This window comes from Siphateles boraxobius, unplaced genomic scaffold (genome assembly GCF_051911475.1).
Source record: "Siphateles boraxobius isolate OS27281-9 unplaced genomic scaffold, OSU_SipBor_1 37, whole genome shotgun sequence".
In the NCBI taxonomy this organism is placed as follows: Eukaryota; Metazoa; Chordata; class Actinopteri; order Cypriniformes; family Leuciscidae; genus Siphateles; species Siphateles boraxobius.
Window position 1 is genome coordinate 761,864 of NW_027508997.1, and position 20,166 is coordinate 782,029.

The 20,166-nt window shown below is 35.3% G+C and overlaps 1 protein-coding gene across 1 annotated transcript; it reads left to right on the forward strand.

Moving 5' to 3' along the window:
* Positions 1-403: 403 nt before the first annotated feature.
* chp1 (calcineurin-like EF-hand protein 1) lies at positions 404-19,086 on the forward strand. The gene is made up of 7 exons (XM_077196887.1): positions 404-759; positions 3,090-3,162; positions 6,891-6,971; positions 8,034-8,161; positions 10,786-10,847; positions 16,269-16,391; positions 16,592-19,086. The coding sequence occupies exons 1-7, from the start codon at positions 693-695 to the stop codon at positions 16,643-16,645; spliced, it is 588 nt and encodes a 195-aa protein (XP_077053002.1). The 5' UTR covers positions 404-692; the 3' UTR covers positions 16,646-19,086.
* Positions 19,087-20,166: the final 1,080 nt, after the last annotated feature.

The following is a 20,166-nucleotide window of genomic DNA, read 5'->3' on the forward strand; positions in this document are numbered from 1 at the left end:
TTACATGTCTGAGCTTGACTAGGGAATTTCTGATGCCATTTAATAGGCTAGATTTTTTTTGTTATAATAATAATACTTTATTTTATTTCTTTCTACAACAAAAGCAAATTTATTTTAAGCCACATAAGGAAAATTGTATTATAAAGAAACAAACAATCGGTTTAGAGTGTTTTAGTCTTTATATGGTTTTGTCTTTTGAATGGGTTTCTTTATAACTCTTCAGTTGTGCTGTTCTCATGCTGAGCATGTTGTATTTTCTGACATGGCATGATTTGGCATCCCCGTTTCATTGTCACTCAACCCACTTTATTCTACTTCTAGGAATTATTTTCCGCACGCCTGGCCCTTTAAATCCCGCCCACTTGACAGACAACCGCACAGACCAATCAAAACGCGTTATTCTACAGGCGTGGCTACAGCGCACACAAACACCGAATCGGCATTTACTGACGTCACGGAGATCCACTCCGACCTGCCTTTAGCTTAGCCTCTTAAAACTCTTCCTTTTTTATCTGGATTTGGTTTGGATCGTGCTTGGTCCCGTTGTAATTCAGAGGCAAGCGGGTAATTTCTCCGGATAGACAGTTGCGGAGCTGACTGCTCACCTGACGGCCTTCTAGAGCCCTGTGTTTAGAGATAACGAGTGAATTTCATGTGTTAGCTCGAGCTGATCTTCAGGAGAAACAGCAGTCATGGGCTCCAGAGCTTCATCTCTACTCAGAGAAGAGGATATTGAAGAAATCAAGAAAGAAACTGGATGTGAGTATAAGTTTTGTGTGGGTTAATAGTGTGTTTTGCTTATATAGACTTGGTTTGAGAGTTCTGGTGATGATGATGACACATGCGTTGATGTAATACAGTGCTATGGGTAAGTTAGTTGACTTGACACACTTTAGGGAAGTATGCATGTCCTGTGGTGTGACATTTAGCTATACTTTTTCGATCTGCAGTGTGCTAATAAATGAGTTACAATTATGAAATGATAGAACTATGCTACAATAACTAACTATACTATGATAAAACTAGAAAGTCTAAATGAGTACCTAATAATTTAACAAAATAGAAGCTCACAACATGTTATGCTTCAACTATCTATACAACAAACCTAATTCTTTAATTCTAAAACGTGTGTGTGTGTGTGTGTGTGTGTGTGTGTGTGTGTGTGTGTGTGTGTGTCTGTTTCATGATATGAGTGGTGTGTGTGTGTGTGTTTGGGGGCAACAGATGAATATCTCTCATTTTCAGAAGCTGCTGGTGTGTCTATCAAATACTGCAGTACATATATACACTGCCTGGCAAAAAAGAAAGTCGCTGTTTGGATTTAAATAGGCAAATGCTTAAAGGGATAGTTCACTTAAAAATTAAAATTGTCACCCTCTTTCAAACCTGTATGAGTTTCTTTCTTCTGCTGAACACAAAAGAAGGTATTTTGACGAGCGTCTGTAAACAGTTGATGGACCCCATTGACTTTCATGGTATTTTTTTCCTACTATGGAAGTCAATGGGCTCCATCAAGTGTCTAGAATGAACAGATCAGGGCTGCGTTTTCCAAAAGCATTGTAAGCCTAAATTGATCGTTGAGTACACTTGTGGCAATTGTTCTACAATCAACTTAGGTTTACGATGCTTTGGGGAAAGCAGCCCAGATCATCAGACTGGCGTTTAATAGATCAGACAGCCCTATCTTTCCCGACAACAGGGTGAAGTTATATCTGGATCAGGGTTTGGTAATCTGCATTGCACTGATGCAAATATTTATATTTTAATGACCCTGTTTACACCTGTGCAGCTGTAATTAGAGGTTTACAAAATGTTATGTGAGCGTTGGTGTGAGGGCCAAGAAAAGCAGCATTTTCTTCGTCTCAGTGCTTTGGCTTTCGGCATCGGCACGGATGAACCACAGGGAGAGACGGACACCCCCACAAGATCGAAAATAGTCTGAGGATACGGTTTATACCTTACTGGAGCTATATGGGTTATATGTTAGTCTTTATTTTGCAGACCACACAAACCTAACTCAAAGGGGCTGCAGCCTTTTTAAATGTTTGGAATGGCTGTGAATATTTCATAGTTTCTAATGTCCAGATTTGTGTGAATGTGACCTATTTTATGTGTTTGTAAGCCCAGATTTGAAGTGCTCTCCTACTTGTAATTGTCGTTTTTTCCGCTCTCTTCCTCTGGTGTCAAAGCCTACACAGGGAAGAATCCAGGATTTCACACTGGTTCTCTTTATAAGGTTGAGTTTTAACATGTGCTGCTGTATCCTGTGTGATTGAATTTATCACGTAGGATTGTTCTGTATTCATTTACTTCATTTACTCTAAGCTGTGTTGATCAAAGACTGAATTGTTGTGGCAGATGTTCCAGTCATGTGATCTGAAATGGGTTTTACTGTGTTAAATTTGTTTTATTTACAAGTTTATTTGTGTAGGCATTTCCACGAATCTATACCGTTCCAAAGCTGCTTTATTTATATTTTGCTAAATGTATTTGTTTTGAAGTGAAGGAAACACAGCCAATAATACTCCAGTATACATAAAACCTCATGAAGTTGGTTTAGATAATGAACAGTGTTTAGAGCTGGAATCAAAACAGTTTTGATTTATGAATTATGGTCCCTTTGTTGTATTTCTTTAATGGTTTGGATGACTTTAAAAAAAAAAAAGTAGGTCAACAAATGTACAAGCAAAGTTTACTTCAGTGTATACATAAAAAAGCAAAATATATGCAAATTACAAAATCTCTTATCTATCCTGCAAATAAATTAATTTGATTTATTTGCAGGATATTGGATATTTTGTCAGTTATGCATATCAGAGTTTCTGTGTGTCTTAAAATGATTTATTTTTATATGAATAAAGGACTTAAAAAGGTCTTAAATCCGAGCAGAACATCTTAAGTCTTAAATTTACCTTCATAAAACCTACAGAAACTTGCTCATATCTTGTCTAGTTTGAGGAATCTGTAGTATGTTAGGTCATTCAGATAAGCCTTAAACCAGCACTGTCAGTCTGATGATCACATTTGTGACCTGAATGTCCTTAACCAGGCTTCATTTGTGTGTGTGTGTGTGTGTGTGTGTGTTACAGTCTCCCACAGTCAGATCACTCGCCTCTACAGCCGCTTTCACAGTCTCGATAAAGGAGAGAACGGAGCGCTCAGGTACGAGACACTTGAGTTACATGAGTTGAGTAATAATGAACTTTAACCCTGTGATGTTGCAACACCTGTGTTCCATGAAGAATCAGGTATTACACAAGCAGCTCTGTTATATCTGCTCACTCGCTTTTAATTTAATATTCACTCCAGCCTCAGGCTCTGTAAGTTAATATGTGAAGGAATGTCTAGCTCAGTGTTTGAGTTTTGACTATGACGAAAGAGTTTTTCCTATTACATTGTTAAAAATATGACTTTTACTGTAAATATTCCTTGTGAAAGAGGGAGCTCAAGGACAGTAATGAAGCACACATTTCCTTGTGTGACATTGCCGTAGTCGTTTCCATGATGTCCTACGTGTGTCCTTAGAACTGGAGTGACCTCTGTACACACCATGATTATTATCAATGAAAGTATGAAGAATAGGCCTATAGAAAGCAAGATGTGCACAGTGGTGCTGGTTGTGCTCTGGTAAATATAGCAGTAATAGTGCATTTATGGAACAAATTGTCCACAAATATTGTAGTATGTTTTATTGTTGTGCATTTGAAAAATAAAAATTACTTAAAAAAATTAACCATTTGTAATTAACCCTCTGGTGCATGTTCGGTCTTATTGGTTTTTATATTTTTTTTACTTCATCGGAATGGTACAAAACTTGGTAAAGGTTCGGGAACTTGCTATGTAAAACAAAAAAAAACAAAAAAAAAAATCATGGATATGATTTAAAAAATGTGAATGGTCCTGAAAAAAATAGTCACACTTCTACTGTTTGCGGTCAAAAAGGACCGCATTGGAAACGAATGGGAAGCGAATTTCATCTAGTGGAAATGTTTGGTACTGCACACAAACAAAATCTTACTGAAAGCATATTATTTAGGATATCAACCTCAAATTTGTAACACAGCTTGTTTAGATTTATGGCTTTAATTTTCTCACAGTTTTTGAGTAAAACATGTTTTGAAAAATATATATTTTATATAAAATTAAAAAGAATATATATATATTTAGCATTTTTCATAATATTAAACTTTTATTTCACTTTTGATGAACTATTCCATAAATTGAATTTAGTACCATAAAATATTAAATAAAAACATTGAACTAAAATATAGGACATTCATTTCATTGAAATAAAAAAAAATGCAGTCATTTTTGACCTCCACCAAAGGGTTAAAGTGCAACGTGTACAATCATAGTCAGATGAAATAAATTGTCAAAAAAACAAAACAAAAAACCAAAGTATACTACCGTTCAAACATTTGGGGTCAGTAAGAATTTAATTTAATATTTTAAAGAAATGCATACTTTTATTCGGTAAGGATTCTAAGGATAAAGTGTCCGTAAAGATATTTATAATGTTTTATTGTTTTTTTTTACGTTCTATCGATCAAAGAATCCTGAAAAATTATATCACCTTTTCTAAAAAATTTAAGCAGCACAACTGTTTTTCAACATTGATAATGATAAATGTTTATTGAGCAAGTAAATCATCATATTAGAATAATTTCTGAAGGACCATGTGACATTGAAGACTCGAGTAAAATTCAGCTTTGTTTCACAGGAATAAATTAGATTTTAAAATATATTCAAATAGAAAAGTTATTCTAAATTGTAATAATATATCACAATATTACTGTTTTTACTGTATTTTTGATCAAATAAATGCAGTATTGCTGAGTATAAGAGTCTTCTTTCAAAAACGCCAAACCTTTTTGAACGGTGTTGTATAATAAGCCAAATTCAACTTTGAAAACGGACACTTTTGTAAAGGATTTGAATGATTTTTGTGACATGCCTTATGAAACGAAACTCATTCTGTTGACCAAATATGCTGAAGTCACAAGTTGTGTTCTTGTTATAATTGTTTGTTTCTAATGACAACATCCTCTGGTTTAAAATGATGGTTACTGCAACAAACATCCTCAGCGATATGGTTAGTATAAAAAATCCTGAATACTGCACGTAACAGTGTTGATGACCGGCTGTATTTGTTGTCACCCCAAACATCCGTCAGACTGAGATTAGAGACACGGACTCTTGTGTTTGAACAATAAATAGCCTCTGAAATCCGGGCGGCAAGGTTTGTGTCCTGTGTGTGTGTGTGTGTGTGTGTGTGTGTGTGTGTGTGTGTGTGTGTGTGTGTGTGTGTGTGTGTGTGTGTGTGTGTGTGTGTGTGTGTGTGTGTGTGTGTGTGTGTGTGTGTGTGTGTGTGTGTGTGTGTGTGTGTGTGTGTGTGTGTGTGTGTGTGTGTGTGTGTGTGTGTGTGTGTGTGTGTGTGTGTGTGTGTGTGTGTGTGGAGGTCACCGCCACTTTCCTTATGCACGAGAAGGTTACTCTAAGAAAAAATCTGTTACTAAACTCTTTTTTCATCATTGTAATGGGATTGCGGATCTTATTACGCTGTCTGCACAGTAATCGCATTATTATTGCTCGTATCAGCCTATACTAGACGAACAATAAAAGGATAGACGTCAAAGTATCCTTTTAACAAGTCCCATTTTCACAGAGTCAGGGTTGGGCTGTCCTGTGGAGCACAGCTTTATACACATTACTTTGTCCAATGTCAACTCAAGAGCACAGAGACATTTGCATGCTGAATAATACTTATTGGCTCAAAGAAACAAGGCTGAAAATCAAGCCATATCAAATGTTTCAGCAGATTTACTTCTCACCAGGAAAAAAATTCTTAAATTGTTATTGTCATTGTTATAGCAAATTTGTTTGGTTGTGTATTCAGGTAAGGAAGTTTCCACAAGAACAGTCATTTAATTATTAAAACAGGATGGTTTCTCATGTTATTTCATTACTGGAAAACGTTTTCTTAATACGTTACACCCGACTCGTTTCCATAGAGGCACATCTGTAAAAGCTGAAACTCACCCGAAACGTATTTGAATAAAAAAGATACTTAAATACATTAACCAATTACATTTAAGTTCATGTAATTTACTCCAATATATTTGCAATGAGTAATGCAATTACTTGCTACATCTGAAAGCTAAAAAATGCTGCATTTGGAGGACGAATTCCAAGTTGGCATCAAGATACGTCCAAATCCAATTATAGCTTCACTTCCTGTCTCCTGAGATACCTTCATCTGAAGGCATCATAGATGTATCCTTCGCTGCTTTTGATATCCCACAATTCTGTGCGTTCCATTCTGTGACAGTTGAGCTAAAATATAAAGATGGCATCTGAAAGTTGCAGTTGGTGGTTTAGATTTTTTTTTTTTTTTGATCAACGGTTTCCACTTCTGATGTCATTTTGAGCGAGAAAGTACTTTTATGTAAAAAAAAAATTTTTTTACTTTTACTCAAGTATGGTTTTCAGGTTCTCTTTACACCTCTGACACTGAATAACATCTCATTCTCTCTCTCTCTCTCTCTATCTCTATCTCTATCTCTCTCTCTCTCTCTCTCTGTCTATCTCTATCTCTATCTCTCTCTATCTCTATCTCTATCTCTATCTCTATCTCTATCTCTCTCTATCTCTATCTCTATCTCTATCTCTCTCTCTCTCTCTATCTCTATCTCTATCTCTATCTCTATCTCTATCTCTATCTCTATCTCTATCTCTATCTCTATCTCTATCTCTATCTCTATCTCTATCTCTATCTCTATCTCTATCTCTCTCTCTCTCTCTCTCTCTCTCTCTCTCTATCTCTATCTCTATCTCTTATTCTCTCTTTTTCTCTCTTTTTCTCTTTCTCTTTTCCTCTTCTCTCTTCTCAGCCGAGAAGACTTCCAGAGGATTCCCGAGTTGGCCATAAATCCTCTTGGTGATCGGATAATTAATGCCTTCTTCCCAGAGGGGTGAGTAACATCTCAGGAGACATTTGAAATATTAGATCTGTTATTAAACTAGTATTGTGTACTTTTTTCTGCTTGTACAAAGAACAACAATGTATATAAGTTAAAGAAAACAACAAAACATAAGTAAATGGAAAGGAAAGATACAATGGGTAATTTTAAAGTGAGAAAAGGGTGTCCATATTTCACTTAAAGTAAAATAATTAATTTAATAAATTCTATTTTGGATAATATTATTTTTGTACCAATAAGTTTTTTTTTTTTTTTTTTTTTTTTTTTTTTTTTTTTTGCAATTTGACATTGAATTTTATTATGAACATATACACCTCTGTCCAAAGATTTGGGGTAAATAAGATTTTTTAATGTTTTTGAAAGAAGTCTATTATGGCTGCATTATTAATACAGTAAAGACTGTAATACTGTGAAATATTATTACAATTTAAAATAACTGTTTTCTATTTGAATATATTTTGAAATGTAATTTATTCCTGTGATACAAAGCTGAATTTTCAGCAGTATCACTCCAGTCTTCAGAATTCTACTTAATATTTTTGTGGAAACCAATGTTTTTAAGGATACTTTAAATAAATGAAAGTTAATATATAAAACAAATCACATTCGTCTAGATTTCTCAGAGGATATAGTTTCCATATAAGTTTTCAGTGTTTGTGTGAATTTTTTTTTTTGTGGCTGAGATTGTTACTGTATGATGCAACATGTTTAGTAACAACTTCAAACTATGTCATTCCTCTCTCGAAACACACAGTATGTGGGTGGTGTCACATGGGTTGTTGTTTCTTCATGGTTTATTTGGTTTCGAGTGTTTGATTCTTACTGTGGGCTCAAATCTTTTGAAGCATGAAGAAACTTTCTTGTGGGCATGTCTGTAAAAAACATTGTAAAGTACGAGTCTAAATTAAGACAACGGTTTTTATAGCATCAGGGTTCTTGTCTGGAGCTACATCTGGGCCTATAGACTAGAGATTCAGTTGACAACTATTGTGCATCTTAGTAAACATAGCATAAGTTTTAAAGTTGTGTATTTCTCTCTCTCATGTGTCTCAGTGAGGATCAGGTGAACTTCAGAGGCTTCATGAGGACTCTGGCTCACTTCCGTCCTGTGGAGGACAATGAGAAGAACAAAGTCCTGACACCTGGAGAGCCACTCAACAGCAGGGCCAACAAACTCCTCTGTAAGTTCAACCTAAACATCTCTCATGTCGATCACAGAAAGCATCTTGGAAATCCCAGAAGGTGCTCTTTGGTTGGGTTTCAAACATCCACTTTAGAAAAGAGTCCAAGGCACTTCTTCCGGTACAAAAAGTTAAAGCGATAGTTCACCTGAACTCACTCGAGTGAGTTCACGTAGTGTAATAGTGTAGCGCTTCTGTGTTGTACGTCACACGTAGGCTCACTATTGGCCGATGTTGGTCATGTGTGTGATGCGTGTGATGTACAACACAGAAGCACAAACGCTATTATACTAGTGAACTGACTCGAGGCCCACAGAGAAGGAAATGAATAGTTGAAATAAAGTCGTTATTTTTGTTTTTTTGCGCACAAAAAGTATTCTTGTCGCTTGATAAACTCAAGATTGAGTCACTGTAGTCACTTGGACTATTTTAACGATTTCTTTAATAACTTTTCGGGGCTGGCAAGTTTCAATCCCTTAAGAAGCCTATGGAGGAGTGATCCAGCTCTCAGATTTAATCAAAAATATCTTAATTCGTGTTCCGAAGATGAACGAAAGTCTTACAGGTTTGGAACAACATGAGGGTGAGTAAATACTGACAGAATTTTCATTTTTGGGTGAACTATCCCTTTAAATAGCCTTTATTTACATCATGGCTAATCACAAAAGAACATTAAAAATAGTTGGGGGAAAAAACAAAAGAACCATTGCAGCGGGACCCATCATATTGTTAACCAGTACAAATTATAATAACATGCATCAATTAAGAAAAGAGAGAGAAAAAATAATAATAGTAATTTATAGAAGAATGGAGTTAAATATAATTCTTTATCTGGTGAAATGATACCTAACAAATTTGGTGAAATTACCTAACCCAAATGGCTTCCCTTTGTAAAAGATTCCCTTTCTAATCCATTCACTTGCTGCGTCTGAAATCGCATACTATATAGTAGGTAATACATTTGGTTTGAAACTAATTCTTATAACTTATTATTAAAAAAAGTACTTTCTATATAGAATGAATAGGTGTAGTATGAATGAAATTTGGACGTACTACATCCACTATGTTGTCACTGTTATGTGACATACCAGTGTCAGTTGCGTCACTTCACTTCCATTAACAAATCTTTTCCCGTGGCCTCATGGGATAGTACAGTGTCCATCGAATGCAGAATCTCAGCAGAAGTAGTAGGTCATCCAGGGACTTTTTGAGCGTTTTATGAATGCTATGAACTTTGATATACTACATGACTCACATACTGTTTTAGTGTATATACACACACACACATATACTATATATATATATATATATATATATATATATATATATATATATATGTGTAAGTACAGTCTACTCTTAGTCTGGCCCACATAGAAACAATTACAAGGATATTGAAGCCTATAAAGCACATATGTACTTTTTAAAATTAATAAATGATCTAATTGGATACGTTTTCTTTATGCAAACATCTACAAATTATTTGGTTTGAATTACATTCTCACAGTGATCAGTGATTGCAACGTCTACACTTAAACATTTCTTGTATATTTTTCCGTCCAACTACGTTGTCTGTTTCATAGCAGGCATGTCATTTCTTGTAAAGACTTGTCTTTAAACGTGGGAGCATTTATATAGCTCACAATTTGAGGTCCCTAAATCATTTTAAAGATTATGTTAAAAAATATATATATTTTAAATAAATGCTGTTCTATTGAACTGTATATTCATCAAAGATTCAAAGTGTCAGGGTTTCCACAAAAATATTAAGCAGCACAACTGTGTGATAATAATTAGAAAAATGTATAATAATCAGAAAAGTTTCTTGACCAGCAAATCTTTTGTGACACTAAAGACTGGAGTAATGAGGCTGAAAATTCAGCCTTGCATCACAGGAATAAAATTACATTTTAAAATATTCTAAAATAGAAAACCGTTATTTAATAATAATATTCAATAATATTAATAATATTTCACAATATTTACCCATTTTTCTGTATTCATCATCAAATAAATGCAATCTTGGTGAGCATGAGACTTTCTAAAACATTTAAAAAATCTTACCGACTGTAGTGTATATATAATTTTGCCTCCATATTTATAATTTTGCAGGGCCTCCATGAACATTTTTAAATGATTTGAGTGAAATACTGTACACAAATCGCAGAATCAGATGCCAGAATAAGTTCTGAAATGGCCAGTTTTAACTGATTCACAAAAATAGAGGAACTTAACATCTCCAACGCTATTTTTGCTGTAAGGTTTAAAAAGTCACAACATATGGAATGATGGCTCATCATTCATGAGGAATGAACTCATCTAATGCCCTTTTAGATACTTAATATAAAACTTGAATAAAAGACACATTAAAATTAGTTTTAGAAAATACAAATTCGGACGTGAACAATCAGTCTCATCATTTCTTCAGTTTCTTCAAAGCTTTTATAAGCAGGCAAAACTGATCCTGTTCTTAAACCTAATTACTGTTTTTAATGATTCTGTAAAACCGGTTTTAGTTCACAGCTACTCTTTATTTCAGCTCAGGAAAGACGTTCTCTGCCACCAGCTCTTGCAGTGTGTCCATGACCATAGTGTTAATAATTCGATTTTCTCTTATTTCTTCACAGTCGCTTTCCGGTTGTATGACCTCGACAGAGATGACAAGATTTCTAGAGAAGAGCTGCTACAGGTGAGAGAATCGTGCTTAATGACGTACAACAGAAAGCCTCTGCACTCGGCTCTGACATGGGACACAAAAGAACGCTCTGTACCGTCTGAACAATGAAGCTCTGACTCACATGCCCTTGCCACCTGAAACCAGCTATTCGTATTCGTGGAAGACACTCTGTTAGACAGGCAAAACACTCAGTCATTCCAGCTGGATTAGGTCATTTAGGAGCAATTCAGTTGACTCCTGGGAAATATTTGTTTTACCATCAAAGATGAAAAAGAAAACCGATATAAATGTTTGGTTTTTTTATCTACTGTTATATTTTGCATAAATGCATAAAACTTAGTGTAATCAAATAAACACTTTAATGTTAATTTTTCTACAAAATGCTTCTTAATTATCATTAGCATGTGTAATCTTTCCACAAGCGCATCCTATTTTATTCCTTTCTGTTTCAGGGAATATTTCTTTATTCATTCATTTATTTAAATCATTTTTTTTTTAAACCTTCACTATATTTTATTAGTAATTTTTTGGTCAATTTATTTGGTTGCATAGTTTCAGGGTATCTGCACATTTTTTAAAGTCAAATTTAAGGCTTTTTAAGGCTCGAAGAAATCAAAATCAATACCTTACATTAGCGGTGTGCAATATTGACAAAAATGTCTCTATTTTCAAAGTTTTGATGATAATATATCATTTGTACATGATATTTTACTGATTGTTTGTGTATTGGTACCATGGCTGGTTTAGACCTGTTGTTGACAGCTGACTCACGAAGATATTCATATTTTTCATATTCTATGCAGTGGTCAGTTCACAGCAGTGACAGAAATTTAATGTTTTTATTAACGGCAATATTTGCAACCTTAAATTCATTCCAAGGGGCATTTTCACCTAATATATGAACTTTTCAAATTCTAACATTCAAAATAAATTATATTAGAATAATAACACAATACCACTTTAAGAGGTTTACATTTTTTTAAACCTTCACTATATTTTATTAGTAATTTTTTTGGTCAATTTATTTGGTTGAATAGTTTCAGGGTATCTGCACACTTTTTAAAGTCAAATTTAAGGCTTTTTAAGACCCGAAGATGTTGCCATCTATGTTACCAGTTAATTTAAATCTTTAAATCAAAATCCATCTTTGCAGTGCAGAGGTGACATAGAAGCAGCATCAGAACTGGCATTAATATATTTACACTCCATTTACAATTGCATAAATAAAGCTATGAGAGAGTTTTTTTTATTCAATATTTAAATATGAACTGATTTTTAATTGTAACATTTTAATTAAATAGTATTTTAAATGTGAAACTAAAACCGCCAGTAGGCGGCGGCAAGTCTTAGGGAGTCATTAATTCAACCGATTTATTGAAACAGTTGATTCATTCAGGAAAAATTTAAAGTTCATTGAATCGTTAAAATGATTCCTTCAAAACGCAGATTTCAGTCAAAAAATCATCGCTGTCTGTTGCATTGAGACTCTGCTACGGTTTCATTCTGAAATTCTCGTCGGGGAAATACAGGGAAAACAAACAATATTGACAATATTGTTTTATGTACACAGTGGTTCCCAAACTGTGGTCCGCGGACCACTAGTGGTCCGTGGGGGTACTGCAGGTGGTCCGTGGAAAGGCAAAATAAAATATAAAATAATATTTTTTACCTTCATTTTACCAAGAATCCCCATAAAAAAATAAAAAGTAAAAAGAATATGTAGGCCTATATTGATATAAAATTTAAATTAAATTGTCAGGTTATTGTGTGATTACTAAAATAGGCTAGTGGTGCTCGGCCGTGACGTTCAAGTTCAGTGCCATTAGAACCACAACATGGATCGGTGGATAGCGACAGGTTCTCTGAAGAGGAAAGCGGCAGAGGCAAATATTTTGTCATTATATAAAATATTTGTCTGATTATAATTTCACCAACAGTAATTCTGGATTGCCTCCACCAAACAAGTAAACAGGAAATAAGCAAATCAGAATACTGCACGGCAAAACAGCAGTATGCGCGCAAGCGTGAAACGCTAGTGTTTCTTCTTGCTGCGTATCTTTTACTGGGGTCTCCAACACGTCGCTCGATTGGAGGTAACTCATCAAGGGGCCGTTCATATATCGTGTCTTTTGCGCTCTCTTCATGTAGGCGCGCGGCAAGTGCGCTCATAATTGAAGTGACGCACTCATTTTTTTAGGCGCAGCAAGATGAAAACACCTCAACTTTTCATAATGCCACAAACGCACCGCAGTTCATGTGACAAGAACAAACAAATCCGCTTCATCCTTTCCGTAAACATTGAAAGCTCAGTCAATGAAGAATGTAAGAATGCACGTGCACCCAACACTACGTGTGTTTTTCTCTTCTCCGTAAATAAATCTTGTAGCAGAGCTACAGCAAGCGTTTTTCGGTGGTGGAAATCTATTAGCTACTAAGCACAACTAAGTTGTGGAGAGCGCGCATAGCAACGACAGACGGCACGGGAAAATCGGACCGAATTTTACTATTAGCTAATAATAAAAGATAAGCTAATGTGCATCGATGTAAATTATCTTTTTTTGACTGATTCTTTTTATAAAAATGAATTAAAGGCTGAAATATGTGAGGTTTATCTTTTTATAAAACCTTTTTTTGTTAAAACTTTATTTGAATTTCATTTTACTCTATGTGCCTATAGGGGTGGCATGGGTTGGCGGCAATGTAAGTATCTGGATATTTGCCGCGGGGCGAGGGCTTCGATTACCTCTCTCTTTTTTGACCATACATGTTTGCATCCCTGAAATGAACCTGATTATGCCCTCGGGCGCTTGAGTAAATAAATAAATTAAATATGTGGCAGCCGTTGTGTGCAGTAAACTTTCTTTTAACAAGCTGTTGTACTGATGTGATGACCAGTTATAGTTTTAATGTTAGTAAGCCTACTTAGAGGTGCGGATTAATTCAGGAAGGACAGTGTGTAGATATATTTTATTATGTGTATTATGAGGTGGTCCGTGAAAATTCTTGATTACAAATAGTGGTCCACACACACAAAAAGTTTGAAAACCCCTGATGTAACACACAATGTTCATTTATTGTTCATTTAACTTTTATTAAAAATAAATATCACATTTGCTATTGTGCACGAGAAAAAACATTTTTATGTATGGGAAAACGGTCCTCTCGCTGATGTGATATTGTATGATAAAAACATAATATGATATAAATATAAGACAAAAATTCATTTAGGGAACTTCACTGACACATCACGCAGTGAAAGCAAGCATGAGAGACAAATATGATGTCAGCTCGCAGTCGCAGTGCCAATGACTTCAATATCGTAATAGACAATACACCTCGCACACCACTATACGCACATAAAGAATGAACTTACAATTGAACTGATATTGACCAACTTCTCCTTCTCTCCTGCTGTTTCGCGTGTAGGAGAAAGACGTAACGCTGGCGCGAATGTGACGCGAAATGTCACGTGAACAAGCAAATCCACAAAGAACGAATAATAAATTAAAAAGTACGCTAATTAGTTTTAATTTAGAAAACATTTAGATATGTTATCGAAAATTTAAGACCTTTCATTAGTGAAAATAAGACTTTTTATGGCCTTAAATTTAAAAAATCTAATTTAAGACTTTTTAAGGATCCGCGGACACCCTGAGTTTATCATAACTTTTCCCACTCTCAGGCCATTAGAATTCACCCTTCGCTGGGAGTTTGATTGATTGACTGACAATCTTAACGCCGAAACCGCCATTTTGTCCGACAAACAAACCAGACAGGAAAGTTAGTTGATGAACTTGAAAAATGGTGTGTATTCACTTTTTTCCGCAGTTGAAACTACATACCTTATGTTCATTTATTTATTTTGTGCTATAACTAGTAGGAAGAGGTGATCGGTTCATGTGCCGCTTGAACTGAGGCGCTACAGCGATCCGTCACTACACATTTAAGAGATAGTTCATCGAAAAATGAAGATTCTGTCATTAATTACCCTCATATCATTCCAAACCTGTAAGACTTTCATTTATCTTCGGAAAACACAAATGAAGATGTTTTTGATGAAATCTAAGAGCTTTCTGTCCCTCCATTGACAGCTACACTACTGAAACTTTGACTTCACTTTGAAAGTTCATAAAGAGATTGTAAAACTAATCCATATGAATTGAGAGGTTTATTCCCATTTTTTTTGAAGAGACACGATAACTTTATATGATGAACAGATTGAATTTGGCCTTTATTCACATATAAATATTCATCAACTCGCACATCAGCTGTGGTAAAGCTTAAGCATGTTCTCTTGACGTGCGAGAACCAATGAGGTTCATTCTCCTGTTACGCATCACGTTTGAGCTTCAGCAAGAACCAATGAGGTTCATTCTCGTGTTACGCATTACGTTTGAGCTTCTGCAAGAACCAATGAGGTTCATTCTCATGTTACGCATCACGTGTGAGCTTCAGCGAGAACCAATGAGGTTCATTCTCGTGTTACGCGTCACGTTTGAGCTTCAGCAAGAACCTATGAGGTTCACTCTCGTGTTACGCATCACGTTTGAGCTTCTGCAAGAACCAATGAGGTTCATTCTGGTGTTACGCATCACGTTTGAGCTTCAGCAAGAACCAATGAGGTTCATTCTCGTGTTACGCATCACGTTTGAGCTTCTGCAAGAACCAATGAGGTTCATTCTGGTGTTACGCATCACGTTTGAGCTTCAGCAAGAACCAATGAGGTTCATTCTCGTGTTACGCATCACGTTTGAGCTTCTGCAAGAACCAATGAGGTTCATTCTTGTGTTACGCATCACGTTTGAGCTTCAGCAAGAACCAATGAGGTTCATTCTCGTGTTACGCGTCACGTTGAGCTTCTGCAAGAACCAATGAGGTTCATTCTCGTGTTACGCATCACGTTTGAGCTTCTGCAAGAACCAATGAGGTTCATTCTCGTGTTACGCATCACGTTTGAGCTTCAGCAAGAACCAGTGAGTTCTCACGCGTTCTGTTGAGCTTCTGTTTATGTTCGCTGATTAGTGGATGCACCAAGCTACAAATAATCAGTTATTGTAAAAAAAACCAGACAAAAAAAACGCTAGAATCTTAGCGACCGATTTAATATAAATAGTATCCATCCTACGTATTATTTTAATGTAACTGGTGGGCCAACACTGAATAGGCGTGGAAATGTCATGATTGTATTTTAATTATTCTGGTTTCTGACATTAGAAATCTAAGGGTTTCAGTATGAACCTTTTTTGCAGCTTAGTTTCAGTAAATGGTCTTTTTTTAAACCTCAGGAAATCACATCAAATTACATTCTTCATGAAATAAGCCATTTGAGAACAAAGTGAATGCGTAGATAATTGCAGTCTGCTTTTCAGCCTCTAGAGGACACTGCATAAGAATGTAAAAAACAAATAAGACTCAAAGTTTTTTTCCCCCCAGGTTCTGAGAATGATGGTGGGGGTGAATATTTCTGATGAGCAGCTTGGAAGCATTGCAGACAGAACCATCCAAGAGGCGGACACTAATGGAGATATGTGTATTTCATTCAATGAGTTCACCAAGGTAATTCCAGGAAAAGGGATTAGAATTCAAAGTATTTGTGCCACACCTAAAGGGATAGTCCAGCCTACAGGTTTTTTTTGTGTGTTTTACGGGAGATAGACTGCAATACAGAATCAGAATGGCATGAAGGGGATTAAATGATGCCGATTTTTTTGGGGGGGAGAACTATTTCTTTTAAAATGCCTCTTTTTGTTCCTCAGGTCTTGGAAAAAGTGGATGTCGAGCAAAAGATGAGCATCCGCTTCCTTCACTAAAGACCAAACGCATTCTGAACTCTTGAGTGGAGATGATGCGTATCAATATAGATAAGACATGCCCCCGATTCATATTTCTGTGGGACGATTTGTGCTTGATAAACATAATTGCGTTACTTTAGTTCCAATCGTCTGTCACTCTTGGGTTGCTGTTGCACTAGATGGACGGCGTGTCCTGGTGCCTTCACTGTTCTCAAGTCACTGTGGCTTTTTTCTCGTGTATTCAAATGAAATATATTCCAGCTGTGGAAATAACTTTCCAGATGGGGAGTATTGATGTTATCATTGATGGATGCTTTTCATGACCATCGTAAAAGGCCAAATCTGTTGCTTCTGTAATAAAGAAATTAATTTATGAGGGTTTATGTGAGAAACTTTCCTTCACGCCCATGAAATGACATTTAGCTCAATGGTTTTTGCTTGCAGCCAGAAATGCCTCACAATTATTATTTTTTTCTAGGAAGGGTGGATGTGGATAATGATTTCTTACTCATGATGTATGATTACCGCAAGTCCGCACGTAATGGGGAGTGAAAGCGCTGAACGCGTCCTTTACCTCAGAAAATAGATTTTCGAGTAAATTTTTTTTCTGTGGTTTTTGTCTTTAAATACCTAATAAACAGAGGAAATAATCAGGTCAGTTGAGTATTTATATCAGTGAGTGATTCTGTGCTAGTTCTTATTAAAACGCATGCCTGCATGCATAGTTAGATCTCGAAGTTGATTTTTAAATAGGAAAAGTGTCTAATTTCTGTCTCACTTTGGTACCAAACGAAACAGATCTTTTTGTGTAAGCCACCGAAAGTTGACATCATAACATTTTCCAAAATGCTTACTCTAAACAAGGCCGTAACCATACCTTGTACTTTGCAGGGACCTTTTTTTTGGTGGTCTTTTTACTTAAATTAAATAAATGATTTAAGAGATTTAAAGGAATAAAGAAATATTTGTAGGTTTGAACTAATCAATTAAGCTTATTAGCAAATTGTTTTATTTTTTAAAATGCTAATGTTGAAAACGCGAAATGTTTCTGGTCTCGTCACTTTCAGTTATGCATGAATAATGTAGCCTACATGATACATTGTTTTATTTTGAAACGCCAAAACTTGATAAAGTTCATTAGTTTGCATCACTGGATATTTCTGTGGGTCGTTTAAAATTTCTGTCGTGAAACAATTGTCAAATATTATATGATTAGCTACTTCTTACTATACACTCGCCATTAAAGCTAAAAGCATTGTGTTTGATTTCTCACTCGTCTTCAGTGAACAGTAAACCCTGCCGCCTTTGATTTAATTGGCCATCTCAATCATTCTAACAGTGATGAGCAGATCAGACTGAGAATACAACTTTTCTTAGTCTGACTTTTCGTCAGCTGAACAATCGGTATGTTAAACAACAGTACAATCCATTGAGCGCACTGTAATTCTATCCATCACAGCATTGTTTTCATTCCTGTCAAAAAATGAAATTTGACGCTACCCTGACTACGGTCTGTGTGATGCGCACCAAAGTTTGTGTTAAAATGTGAAATTGTGCAACTTGTTCAGGAAAGTAGGTTTTACTTTTCTTAGTGATCAATTAGATTTTAGATCAATTAAGAGTTATTCAATTGCATTTTTTACCTTTCCGATAATAAAACGGCCACAAAAAATCAGCTAGATTTGCTTTTGAAGAATGGACTCGAATTATAGAGGGACCATACAATAATAGAGATGTGCATGGGCTCTTTACATTTAGACCAGTAAACATCTATACATCTTAGCAACATGGAAAAAGACACTTAGAACTCTTTATCAACCCCATAGAAACACCTCGGCACCCGCCAACAATGCCTTAGCATCAAGTTTTGCACAGTCAATTTCTGAAAGTGTTCAAATCTAGTGATTTTTTGCAATACTGTTTAGTCGTGCAGAATTTACTCACTTCACCTTCAAGCTTGGTCAAGTCAATTTCATGAAACTAAACAGTGGTTTAGTGTTGTGTGTGTGTGTGTGTGTGTGTGTGTGATTTGTGACGTATGTTCTCCGAATTGTCATGCATCGTTATTTATAAGAAGTGTTTCAAATGTAACACTGTGCTGTTAACTATCAATCATTCAAACCGCTGACAGAACGCTTGCGTTGATCATGGTGGGAACAGCAGTCTGATGCATTTTAATGCTTGTCTTTGCTTAATGTATGAACAAAATCAAACACTGATTATTTAATTATCAATGCTACGATTAAATCCACGTATAGTATCAATCACAGGTACTTGAAGTTCTGCTGCGCTTCTGGCAGATTCTTGCTTAATGTAAAGATTCTTAAATAAGCTGAAGTTGGACTTGGAAAGGTTTTCCTGAGCTTTTCAAGAGAACAAAAATGAAATGAAATCATTCAATGTGATGTAATTATGATGTACATTTAAGATGTGGACTCGAAATAAAAAAAGTGCCATGATTCCCTGGTGTTTAGTGATGTAACTGGTGTGGTTCGTTCTGTAGTGCTTCAGACTTTAGATATACAAAGATGTGCACTCTAGTACAGTTTTTCACAATTGCTACGACACATTTCGCAATACTTGGGTTACTTTTTCAGAACTCTTCACACAGTGAGCACAACATCAGTATATGCAGAGGTCTAAAGTCCAGGTTTAGAAAGTAGTCCTCGGTATTTTGTTCCAATCAGCTGGCTGAGTTCATGGGTGGAATAAACATATGGCAGGACTTTTTTACATATATGTGGTATATGAGTGCTAAACTATGGATTATTTATCATTGCTTTGGCACGAAATGCACTCAATGATGACAACTTAGACACAAACTCCACTGAAACTCTATGTACCAGGCCAATTCGCACGTTTACATACTTTACATGCGTGTAATGGGTGACACCACCCTTTTTTATATAGTTCTAAGGTCAGATCAATACTTCCAATATGACATAAATCATAAAAATAAATACATTTAATAAAAGCAGATGTATAAAATGGGTAATTGTAGCTATTTATTAGAAAGCTGGCATCATTCTTGATAAAAACAAAATCCTATCGATCAGAGGGCTGAAGACATGTTGTGTATAACATAAATTCCCATATCAAATATGATACTGTGGGCTTAGTTTGCAGGGTTAAGGTTAATGTTAGGCTGAAATAAACAGATTTTTTTAAATAGACACCAGGGACATTTTTCTACTGTAATGGTCAGAATATCATTGAAATAACACATGAATTTAAAATAAGGACAATATATGTTTGTCTTTTAATTATTGTGGGTTCATATAATATTATTTAGTACGCTGATTTTTTTGTGCCTTTTTAAGATTTACAAATTGATTGGAACAAGGGAATGGATAATTTAGATAATGTGATTCGTATTCTTAAGAAAAATGAAAATGTTTAAATTTATTAATACAAATCACAAACTAAATGGTCCATTCCCATGTTCTAGTATACATTTTTTTTATTAAGCTCTATTTTTTTTACTAATTTAAAATACTTAATTCATAGAATGAATAACGATTATTCAAATTAATTTGATG